Below are 12,579 nucleotides of genomic sequence, written 5' to 3'. Positions count from 1 at the left end.
CAGCGAGAGAGAGAACAGATGATAAAAGGTCCCTCTTCCTAATAATTTCAGGAATTTCATTATTTCCTTAGAAAATATTTGTCCAGAGTTTTGGACATGCAGGAGGGGGGAGAGGGTCAGAGAAGTTTGATGCTGAAATGATTGAGTCAGCAATGAATAAGAGCAGCAACTATATTGTAGGGTTGAAACCTAACTAATATGAGTTCAATTTTTCTAACGCCCTTGGCCCTGTCACAAAAATACAATGTGCATCACATGCTGGACTTATGCACAGGGGAACTTTCAGACTAAAAGCAGACAGCTTTAGTATAATCAACTGAAAAACAGGCATTGCATGTGTGAATACTTGTGTTTACATGTTTTTGATTTTCACACTAATGTCTAATGATCACCTTAATAAAGATTCGGTAAAGGCGTTGGTTAACTGCCACTGTGTGAAGTTTGTACCCAATGACTTCATTGTGAGGGTGTTGTCAGTTTGGACGTTTCAAACACTGTCTATCTGTTCATCCACATCTTACTCAAACCAATAACCCTTTACCCCGCTTTACCCCGCCCCTGGTGTGCTCTCCCTCTCTCACACACCCCTCAACTATTTCCCCATCCCATAGCCCCTGTTTCCCTCTCTTGCCTCTCATCATACATTTTTTCAGCCGAGATGAGCCACTTGGGAAAGATAGGATTTTCCATGCATTTAACCACACCACTTTTCAGACATGTCCTGGGAAAAAAGAAACTTTTAAAGACTTACAAAGATAGAGAATGAGAGAGAGAAAAAAAACTGAGGGAGGGAGGGAGACTAAGAAAGGTAAGGTGCAGAAAGCTTTGCTAAATTCACTTCACTCAATTCACTCCCAGGCCTCTGTTGTAGGGAGATCCAGGGGTGTAGGAGGCAAACTGCCGTGTTAATGCTTTTATATCTGATACATATTAAATGGGGGATTATGACTTCATCCATTTACACCCATATATAATTCATATAAGCCCATAATGTTGCCTTGTATACATATGTCTGGGGTGGCATGGGGTGAAAGCTGGGGTGAGCTGGCATGGCAATGACGTTCTCACAGCCAAGAACACTTTTAAAATTGGAGGGGGCCCTCAACTCCCCTGTCATCAAGTCGGTCAACACCACAGCCCCTAAACCCATCATTCATCTCTACCTTTATTACTATACTTGCACTCTCCTCTTTAACCTTCCAACTTACTCCTCTTGATTATTTTTCCCTTCCAAGGAAGACACATGCATATGAACTGTGTCAACACTCAGATTCCAGAGATCCTGCCATGACTGCTCGCTGCTGAGAGCAGAATTTGGAAAAGCAGGATGTGGAGACATATGGAATAGATGGTTGGGATGGTGCAAATGCTCCCAAACGCTTCTAGTTTGTATCTGAAGTCAGAACTCTTCAATGAATACTGGGAGGAATATTCTCGGTGCTGGCAAAGATTTGTGAACCTCTTCATCAGTGCCTTCCTTGACTTCTGAACCACAATGACCTCGCCAAGGCATTACCAACTGAATTCCCTGGGGTGTCATATTTCCAAGAGACCACCTACACTATCTGGCAACATGCTATTTCATCATAGCCAGATGCAGCTGCCCTACCTGTCTAGTGGCCTAAGCAAAGCCCTCTCCACTTTCCCTCCCAGAGAAGCAAAGCGACTTCTATCAGCCCCCATGAGAGCACAGGTGAAACCTTGACAACAGGTGCTTTTATAAGTGTGCTGTGGCTTTAAAGGGGAAGTGCAAAGTCCTGGTATTTACGCCCAAGCACTCCATTATGTTTTATGGGATGGGGGCTTAAGGTTTAGACGACCAACTGTAAAACACCCAAGTCAAGGGCCCTGGGGATTAGCTCCCCACTCTGGGCTAGAATACAGCAGGGAGAGGGAGTGAAGGAAAGAGAAAGAGTGGTTCATCCATTAACCTGCCACAGTGAGAGGTATTGACTCAGGAGGGGGAGAGAGACAGAGGCCAAGGGAAAACAGATGACCTATTAGCCTCTGATAAAGCCAGACCAGAACTTCATTTCCCCAAAACATATGGGGGCTGAAATGGGCCTAATATCCACCTTTCAAAGTTTGTTTATCCATCTTGCTTGAGTTTGGGAGGTGTTTCCAAAAAGAAAATCATTTTAATTTCAGGGACTCACATAAACCCTCTGACTCTGATGAATTCTGATATTATGGGAATGATCTTCTTTCCAGTTGCTCGGATAATACATTCATCTTTCATTGACAGTCAAACACACGCATCAGCTTCTCAACCAACTTATTCACAGTGCTATTTGTTTTCTGCCTTTCTGCAGACATAATGTAATTCACAGTGTATAAATTACAGCCGCAAATTCAGATGTCCCTAGCGCCAGACATAAGAATGTTCAGCCTTACAATACAAGCTGTCAGATAACATCGAATACCACCAAAACCATAAGAAGTGTCAAAACCAAGGGCTGTGAAAACAATGCAAAATATTTTCTTCAGCCAAATGTGGGGGGAGGGAAAGGGGCTGGGGGTGGGGTGGGATTATTATCAATGGTATTTTCAGAGGAGAGACTATTGCAGGACCACAGAGCTGCCTGTGTCCTGTGTTAGCCAGATTTTTAAAAAACACTACATGTAAGTGGTAACAGGCGCAAAGGCTAGCAAAAATAAATGCAGGATCTCACAACCATTGTTCCCCTGCATACGCAGTACATTGTTCATCCAGAATTCCATAATTAAGGAGGAATGTCTAACTGTTTGTAGTGCAGCTCTCTGCAAGTCTCTCCAGACATACCATAATCAAAGCAAAATAAGCAACCACTTGAGGAGATTATATCTATTTTTTTTTTTTAGACTGAGAATTCTCTGAAGAGAATTATGTCTGTGTCTTTCTCTCTCATGGTGGTAACCTTCCTTTCACAAGCCCATCCTTCAAAAGCCCACAAGGAGGTTTGAACATTGCAGCGGCAAGTGTTTTGCCAATGGCTGATGTCTAAATTAAGTAGTTTGCCTGTCACTTGATGAATGAGCTTCTAATGATGACTATGCTGGAAGGGATGTTGTGGGAATTGAGAGATGGAAGTAACGGCAAACCCACCTGCTTTTCCCTCTGATGTTGTTAATTAGATGTCATTATTTCGCTATTTAGCGGTCATTTTAAACAACAGGATAGTGCCAAACAGACGATGCTCCCAGCTTAACTGTGATTGAAAACAGTCTGGTTCCCTTGATTCAAACTATAAGAAAAGACCCAAACAATCCCACACACTAGGTCTACTAGTTTTTTAGCCCCTTTGCTCGTCCCCCACATGACAATGGCAAGAAATACTAAAAAACATCTGAATTTCTGTCATTTTTGTCTCTTTTTCTGGAGTAACCATAAAGACCCCCTACATTGTCCACAAAAATGTCTCAGTCTACTGTGTTGAGTTTCAGCGCACCGAGAAACAAACAATCCTGCTATTGGAGGTCTGGCACAAACCTTATTACAGTGAAATTCCTGAGATTTATTCTCCTTGCCAGCTTTTACTCATCATCTACAAGCCACAATGAGATTACCACAAAAACAAAAAATTGCATGCATTTATAAAGGCCTCTGTATTCTCCTAAAGTAGCCGCATGAAACCACATTTCTTGCTTGATGTACAGTACACCTAGTATTGGTATTTTTGTGCAAGTGAAGTAAACTTTATTAACTGTTTTTTCCTAGAAAATCCTTTCAGGCATCAATGTTTAGGGACCCATACCTTCCTCCTCAGGAAACATGTCTTTCAGTGGTTTCCTGGAGAGTGGTATGTCTTTGAAATTATTTCCATTGCTGCAAGCAAAAGTCATATTGAACTCTCTTTTATGACCTCTAATTGTCCTTAAACTCTGTTTAGTATGTCACTCTTTCCAAACCAACTCCCTTCTCCAATCAAGCCAGCTTAATTAGGACCACTAGGTATAGGAGAGTAGAAAAAGGTAGGGAGAGTTGTTGAAAAATTGATACAAAATTGAACAGTCTTGCCTACGCATTTGCTACCAGGAAAGTCATCCGGTTGAGTTTGTTTTGCCCTGCTTAAGTGTGGAACACTGATTGAACCAGGCCAAGGCTAGATTGGACTAGTGTGTGGACTCGCTGCTCCCAGATGATTTCTCAGGCCACACAGGCTGGGGGTTATGTTACACTCAGCTGAAGTGGTCAGGAAACAGTAGGACTAGACATCAAAACCTCTCTTCGGGGACACATGTATGGAAAGATTTGTTGTTTGATTTACTCTAGGCATGTAAGGCCATGGTGTGGAGTTGGTTCACCAAAATTATTCAATCAAGTCAACCAAAAAATGTATCAAATTAGGCAAGGAATGCTGTGGTTAGTTAAAGCTTTTCGGTGAATTTAAGTCTTGTGTTTATTAAACAACTACTTAAGAGGATTACTTGTGCTGAAAACATGATAACATGAAAAATGAGAAGAAAGCAATCTTACTTGTGTGTAGAAGAGCGGTTGAAGCATGTCTTGGTCACATCCGTCACATTAGGGTTACAGCAGTCGCCAAGATCATAAAAGAAGTTTTCCCAGTTACATTCAGGGTCACAAACACCATTCCCCTGCTTGATCTCGGGGCAACGGCTCCGATGACCTGACATGCAGTCACCTGCATCAAACCCTGTCAGTGGGTGGTTGCATTCTGGGTCACATGCATCATCGCCAACTTTGCTGATATCACAGTTAGCTAGAATCAAACGGTTTCGAAGGGAGGAATTGGTCACATTGTGAATGCTAAGCTCCCAGGTGATGTTGTAGGGGCCAAAGGCATCGTTTAGCTGCTGGTGCTGCAGGCTGATCTGGTGGTCTGATACCGTTGGCCTCATCCGTGCATCGTCCCAAATATTTATGACACGATATCGTACTTTCTTGGGTCGACGGAAGCTCCAAAGGTGGTTGTAGTTTTTGATGACCTCAACATTGTCACAGACAGTTTGACCACAAGTTGGAGGCTCTAACGTTGTGTCCAATAATCCCTCTGAATTTCCAATTCCACCACCACCCACAACCCCTAATCGTCCACCTCCTCCCTTCTCAGGCTGAGGAAAGCTACCATCTTTTACAGTCAGCCACTTTCGGCCTGGGTGCTCGAATGTTTCACGAATAACCAGCTGAGGTAGATCTTGGGGGTCCTCGTGGCCCTGCATATCCCTGATAATCTGCCTCTGCCCTCGGGCATTCCTCCATAGACCCACCCTTTCCACTGCCCCCCTGTAATTATGATTCAGTGCATTCCCCCCAATCATCAGCACTTTGCACTTTTTGGTCAAATGGCTGAAGACATCGCCCGATTGCTCCCGACTGACGCCCACTTGGGCTCCATTGACAAAGAGCTTCATGTACACGCCATCATATGTAATTGCCACATGTGCCCATTGGTTAGGTACGTAGCGACTGTTGGAGTTGATGGAGGTCACTTTGTGGGCACGGTCAGTTTTAAGGGAGAAGAAAAAACGGGGGTCACGATTCCCGTGTTCACTAACCGCCTGGATGCCAAGCAGCCAGCCTCGGTCACTGGATGCGTAGAAACATTTGTCGTATAGGCCTGTAGAGAGAATGAAAAAAAAATCTATTAATATGTGACTGCCTTTATTTTCAAGTGTGAATGTGAAAGTAAACATGGAAGAAAATTAACAGCAGTAATAAAAAGCATTGCTCATTGGTTACCTGTAAGAGAGCTGCCACTTTACCTGGCACTGTGAGACCACATCTCTTTTTAATAATAGCATTTTTTTGGGATGTTTACAGATCACATCCAAATGATTCTTAATGCTAATTTTATTTCATTTTATTTTTTGGTTAACATACAAATTAGATTTCAATGTGTATATTTTGAACACTTTCATTCTGGAATATTCAGAAAAGTGAGACAGAGTAAGACAGAAAATACAGTTGAGATTAGTGAGCAATTGTTTTAATATGACATATATTTTTTATAACTAAGTGTGTGTTGTTTTGATATTGGGTTGAAGTGCATGTTTAGCAGAGGGAGACCCCATGGAAATCTCTCTGTATAGGTCTTTCGTGAACACTGAGCGCATTTAAAGCTGTTCGTGTAAATGTCCCTTGCCAGTGGGGTAGCCAGAAAAGCGTAGTTTTCTGCTAAAGCCTTGTTTTTGTAGAGGCACCAAAACACCTTTTTCCTGTTTCACTTGGACCGTGCATGTCAGCTTCAGCATGGTAATGTGTTTTCACTTCTTAGGGGATCTCTGAATGTTAACTGTTTGTTTGTTTAGCGCTTGTTGAGGTACGTGTGTGCAGGCGCACAAGTTCATGTCTGTCTGTGTGTGTGTGTGTACATGTGTATTTGTTAATGCATGTTCGTGACTATGTGGATATACAGTCAAGTCAAAGTGTGCAAAGATTCCAAAGCACCTTGACATGCCTCACAAGGTCCATCTCAGCAAGTGAAAGTCTGTGTTCACAGGTGATTATGGGGCGAGAGCAGGACTACACTCTTGTCACAAGAATACTTTTCAGGGATTTGCTGTCAGGGTAGTACTTCTTCTAATTATATCTGTCCACAAAGAGACACTCAATCTGTGACCTGCACACCCAGCCCATATAGGCATGGAGTGTCCTTTACAGTTGTTTCTCGGATTTGTGTATCATATCCCTGTAAATACCCTTGATATTTGTCTGTGCTACCTTTAGTATCATCTGAAATTATAAGCTGATTATCATGGTGATGATCATATCTTTGCCTCAAAGTACTTGTCCACTCAGATGCCTTTGTTCCCCCATCGATTAGGCTACCTGAGCCTGCAATAAGTGGCTGGCTAATGGTGATTGCACTGACATCTTGCTTGCTTTGACCTGTTTCTAATTAGATGCACACTCCAGTATGCATTCATTAACTTGGTATTTCAATGGACTAATGTTCAAAGAGTAAGGGTTGGGTTCAGCATCAAGGTCAGTCCTTTGGTGGATGACGTTTTCAGGCTTTCCACTACACTGGAAGGAAAAAGCCTTCCATCTGTCAGCTAGTGCACTCAAGGCTAAAAGGTGTGCTAAAATGCTCGTAGGGCTCCTAGTGTAAACAGCTGTCATAATTCTGCCATGCTCAATTAATCTAACACACTACACTTTTCCAGACCCTGCACTGCACCTCCTCTGGCTCACACAAATACACCTACACACACATATGCACATACTTATACAGACATGCATATATACATGCCCATGAACAAATCCATACACACAGACAAATTGAAATACTGAAGTACACATTTGTGTCCTCTCAGAGAAACACACACACACACACACGCATTGGGATTTGCATGTGCACACGCCATGGTAGAGAGCTGTTCCTGTCAGGTTCAAAGGCAACCTTCCTCGCACTTGCCATTTGTCTTCTTCCAAGAAAAACACGCTCAGGAAAAAAGGAAAAGTAAAAAAAACACACATACACACACAAAGAAAAATGTCACAAGGACTTGATAAAAAGCAGGGAGGAAGGGAACAATGAAGACTCCGTTTACTTTTGAGCTGTTCTGGCTCTGAAAGGTCAAAGAAAGGCACTTTTCATAGTCATACTGAAGTGACTTCCCCATGGAGACAATGGAAAATTCCATTGATATTTTAAAAACAAACGTAATGAACATAACAAGGATATTGATTCTAAAAATGTCATCACGGCACTTAAAAACACTTGACTTTAAACATTTGACTTGGCTGTCAAGATTCACTATGAATTCATTCAACTGAATGGTGGTTTAAATGAGTCATAAATAAATGTCAGATTGCTTAAATTGACAACACTTTTCTCTGCACTGTAACTTATACTGCAGCACTGTTATTACAGAAAACCTCCACAATCAAGTTTAAAGATATTAATCTGGATTTTGGGGTACTCATCAACAGTTTTCCAAACACTCAGGAAGGCACTCATGACCATGATGATGATTCAAACTACTGAGAAGACTGTGGAGATCCTCAGCGAGTATCATCACACTAGAAAACAGCACCAAAGCATATTCGTTATCACTTGAATTATCTGCCAACGTCTGTAAATAATTGTCCCCAACAGGTCATGGAAGAGAGCCTCCATTCCTCTTGTGATTTATTTTCTTCTTCCTTTGATGCGGGACAACCCAACATGACCCGGATACAAGGGCTAATAGGGCACAACAAAGTTTGCATAACATTTGAACACAGAACTTGATGTTCTGATTGTGTGATTGTGTGTATGTGTGTGGACGGGTGGGGTTGTGCATGTACGTGCGTGTTGAGTATATGTGTGTGTGGGTCTGAACCCTTATAGGGTTTCAAATGCTTTTAAACCTGGGATCAATTCTGACCACATGTAACTGTCACACTCGGGAAATGACAGCACAGGAAGCGCTGTTTTTGTAGTCTTGTGGTTCAGTTTGTCCAGAAGAAGACAATCCACACTTGTGTCGGTGATGGTTTGACCAGTCATCTGCGAGTATAAAATAACAGCTATTGATTCCTGAACATTTTCATTTCATCCAAAAGTAGTCCTGCTCTACTTTGCCAAGGAATTGCGATAAGAAAATTGGTTAACTGAACTTTTGTAACGCCAGTAAATCATATTGTCAAATCAAAAAAAACAAATGCAACTTTAATAGTCGTTTAGTTTCTACTTTCTATTTCTCATCCATTGTTTCGAAATGATCTCAACAGAGTTATGAGAAGTGTGTGTGTGTGTGTGTGTGTGTGTGTGTGTGTGCTAGAAACAAAGACAAGAGTCATCAGAGGTAGTCAAGGATGTAAAAGCCCCCAGACAACGTCTAGTTTTCATTTTTAAGACTGTGTGTGATGATTGCCCACCAATTGCACAGAAAACAACAACATAAGTCAACATGCTGTAACAAAAAGGTCAACTGAAATCGGGGGGAAAAAGAAGGCAAAGAACAAATGAAAGACAGAGAGAGAGAGAGAGAGAGAGAGAGAGAGAGAGAGAAATTGCAGTGGTCAAAACAACACAGTAAAAAAAAAAAAAAAAAAAAAACAGCTGCTAATGCAAACAACACTTTGCCTGGATCAAAACAAGGGGATGGCACTGGGATTTCTGAGGTCTAAAAGATTAGGCTTTATTGAATTTGTTTGGTCATCCTATTTGCTCTGTTTAGGTCGCCTCTCTAGAACACTGACATGAGCATGATGGGAGTCAATCCTAAAAAAAAATGAACACACAAAATGAGTGGTAATCCCCTAGCAGGCAGAAGCCAGTAAAAAATGTGGGGGTGTCAAAACAATGACACCTGTACAAAATAATAAGATCTTTACATCTGTAACGCTTATTAATGTTCATTTTTCTATCAAGATTAGATCTAGGAGGTGTTTTATGATCACTGTGGAGATGTTGTTCGTGTTGTTATTGTACTGGATTGCATTAAACCGTACAGATGTTCCTGTTATTGTGTCCAACCTCTGTAAATCTAAAAGTCACTGAGGTCATAACAGTGTGTGTGTGTGTGCCTTAGAGAGGACAGTGCTTTAAGAGAGCCAGACAGAGAGAAAATAAATGAGTATGTAAATGTACTCATATGGTTTCATAAAGTCTCCAAATGTGGCTGGCATATAGGAGGCTGAGGAGTTCAGTTCAGTTCAGTTCAGTTCAGTTCAAAGGAAGCCATCTGCAAGTACTGTAGCAGGCAATGAGTTGTGTATGCAACGCTCCCTATCGGCAAGGAAAAGCAACAGAAAAAAAAATGTCCTATACTGTAATGCACAAAAAGCGCTGTTGGTCATAACAGATAATGCAGAGCAGTTTTAACACCTCTTTGGTTGCTCCTTTACGCGTGGCTGCAGACCCCGGCAGGACAGAGTATGGAGCTTTCCTCCTCCGACAGGGACCTGCTTAAGTGTCTGTGTCCTCCTCTGCGCAGTCAGTGGATAGAGATGCATCGTCACTATCTGATTGTGCCTTAAATTAGAAACTCGCCGTGATTTCGCACAATGGTCTGCGCTTTTGGAGAGAGACTGTGCACGACATCACCGGTCACCACACAAACATAAGCAAGCAGGACATTTTCGGGGCAGGAGGGGGGGGGGGAAACCCTGGATCTCTCAGTCCTGTCCCGTAACTCCGGTAGCCAATCCAAAGGTGTCGATTTATTTCTCTCTCTCTCTCTTTAGGAGGGGAGGGGGGGGCACGCATTCAAGCTTTGCGGCTTGTGCTGCGCGCTTTGAGAGCGGCTACACATACACAACAGATCTCTCCCGCTTTGTGCCTGACGTGCTCGCTCACAAAGTTTTGGCCATTACGTCATAGTTCTAAAATAGCCAAGTCGGTTGAGAGAAATTACATTTTACGCACAGTGACATCAGCTGCCGGTCAAATGATGCAGTAGCTTATATCTGCTGCCACTGTACTCCTCAATGAGATTTTTATGATCATGACCCGCACAAATCATCATTCCGAAGTGGGGGAAAAAATAATAATTTGTAAAAGTAAAATCACATTGCAGCGATTTACTCTCTTGTAAGGTCGCCAACTTAAATGTGATCAAAATCTTCAGTGACCCTGTGCTTGCACTACCTAAAATATCCGCTGTACTTTTCAGTGCATTACATCATTGTCTAGTCTGATAGATGAACTCATTTTCAACTCGCTGAAACTGCATGTTGCTTTGTTAGATAGACTACATGACACTGGGATAAAATACTGCACATTTGCATGTTTACTTCTCAATGAGAATTGAACTCGCTTTGGAGTTTTTACAGATAAAAGGAGTTGGGTTGACAATTGGATGGAGGATGTGTAGACTATCCTACCTGCAATCACTGTGGGTGATCGTTGACCTCCCTCCGGTTTGATCCACATCTCCAGAGTGAAATTCCCTCTGGGTATCTCCACGCCGGGCTTCAGCCGTAGCTGGTCTCCCCTGCCGGTAAAATAGACAGCTTTCCCCCGGCCTGGAGAGTTTTCCTCCGCTTGAGAGGAGCGCCGACGCTGGCGAGGCACCCGTCGCTCCAAGCCGGGCAAAGACCGTTTGCCCCGGGGCAGACGTGTGGCACAAGCCCCTGGGATGGTGGCTTTCGCCTCCCTAATGCGCACCAACTCCCTCTTGGATCTCCCCTTTCTGACTGTCCCGCACTCTGATCCAAAACACAAGATGAGAATCACCAGGCAAGACACCCAGGGAGATGTCCAAAGTTTCATTTTTCGGGAGAGGAAATGGCAAAAAAATATTTAAAATAAGAAAAAAATAAAAAATAAAATAAAAAAGAAACAACGGAATAACTAGAAAAAAATGTATGTCCACAATGTTCTCCTCTTTGGAATCTTCTCGAGTTTTTCCTTCTCTCTTTTTTACAGCGGTAGATTGTCAAACCGTAGAAACTGTCTAAATAAACCCATAAAGCTATGCTGTTTTTCCCTCTTTATAATGCTAAGCCACGACCCCCTCTCTTAAGCAAAACTACTCTGGAGACATTCAGGGGACACAAGAATAATTCATTCATGTATGTGTTCCACGGTGCCTTTTCAATGGGTCCCATTTAGCCAAAGGGATGACTAATAAGTAATCAATCAAGAGGGGGGTCCGGCCGATGCCCCCCTCATCCCCTTTGGACGGTAGGAGTTACTCGCAGAAATCCACAGTTGTCCGCCAAGCTCTTGTCACACCTTTTTGTTGTTTCCTTATCCTACCCGTAAAACAGCATAAGAAATGGCACATGTTAAATTCCAAAGAAAAGTGACAACAAACCGACCTCTCATATTTATTACAGGAAACAAGAGGTAAAATGTGATCAAAAAAAAAAAAATCAAATCCAAACTTCCCTTTGCCTGTGTGCCTGTACAAAAGTTGAAATGCACTATAATATCTGCTAAGGCGAATGAGAGAAAGAGGGACAGAGAGCTGCAGAAGTAAGCATCGCGGTCCTCATTGATTGCCTGGAGCAGATATACTTGGAGGAGTCGGAGCTCGCCGTCCGCTTTAGAGGCAGTTTCTCTCTAAGTCTTTTAAAGAACAACTCATGTTTCAAATGTTCCGGGGCTGTGTGTGTGTGTATGTGTGTGTGTGTGTGTGTGTGTATGTGTGTGTGTGTGTGTGTGTTTTTTTTTTTTTCAAAGTGGGAAGTCACACAGGTAGGCAACTCTCACTGACGGTAATTCTCTCTGTGGCACATAGTGATAGGATGGTGTTTACGGAGTTTGAAAGGCGTATATGTATCCCTCTAGCGGTTACAATTTAAACAATCCAACACTTCCACCAAGTCCACAACACAGGACCAGAAACCAAGCAGCCTGAGAATAAAAGGGAATTATTGCAGAATACAAGAGAATTACTGCGATCTTTGTTGTTCTTTGTTCAAATTCGCCGAAAAAAGATCTAGTTTAAAGTTGATTTCATTTTCAAATTCAGTCATTCAGACACTCATTCCTCCAGATATGCACGAAAATGTTAACTAGACTACTCCTCACTGTAAATGCTTCCAGTTCACTGTAAAACACAATATAGGCTCTATATATTGTGCAAAATATGACTTAGAGATCAAAGCTTATATCAAAATAAAAGACCTATTATAATCCAGAGTAATCAATTTAAAAATACTACATGTTCTATATAATTCTACCACTCTTAGGCTAC

The 12,579-nt window shown here is 42.2% G+C and overlaps 1 protein-coding gene across 2 annotated transcripts in view; it reads right to left on the bottom strand.

Annotated features, from left to right (window-relative positions):
• pappaa (pregnancy-associated plasma protein A, pappalysin 1a) overlaps window positions 1-12,328 on the bottom strand; it is a 91,202-nt gene extending 78,874 nt beyond the window's left edge. For both annotated transcript variants that reach the window (XM_027282268.1, XM_027282269.1), the window contains exons 1-2: window positions 10,760-12,328; window positions 4,457-5,561 (exon numbers count right to left, since the gene is read on the bottom strand). In XM_027282268.1, the coding sequence (XP_027138069.1) occupies window positions 4,457-5,561; window positions 10,760-11,147 (1,493 nt within the window). In that variant the 5' untranslated portion in view covers window positions 11,148-12,328. The remainder of the gene's footprint in view (window positions 1-4,456; window positions 5,562-10,759) is intronic.
• Between the last annotated feature and the right edge of the window lie 251 nt (window positions 12,329-12,579).

The sequence above is a fragment of the Larimichthys crocea genome, chromosome IX, assembly GCF_000972845.2.
Source record: "Larimichthys crocea isolate SSNF chromosome IX, L_crocea_2.0, whole genome shotgun sequence".
NCBI classification, from domain to species: Eukaryota; Metazoa; Chordata; class Actinopteri; family Sciaenidae; genus Larimichthys; species Larimichthys crocea.
Note: the sequence above shows the minus strand (reverse complement) of the source record. Positions and strands in the feature narration are given on the sequence as shown.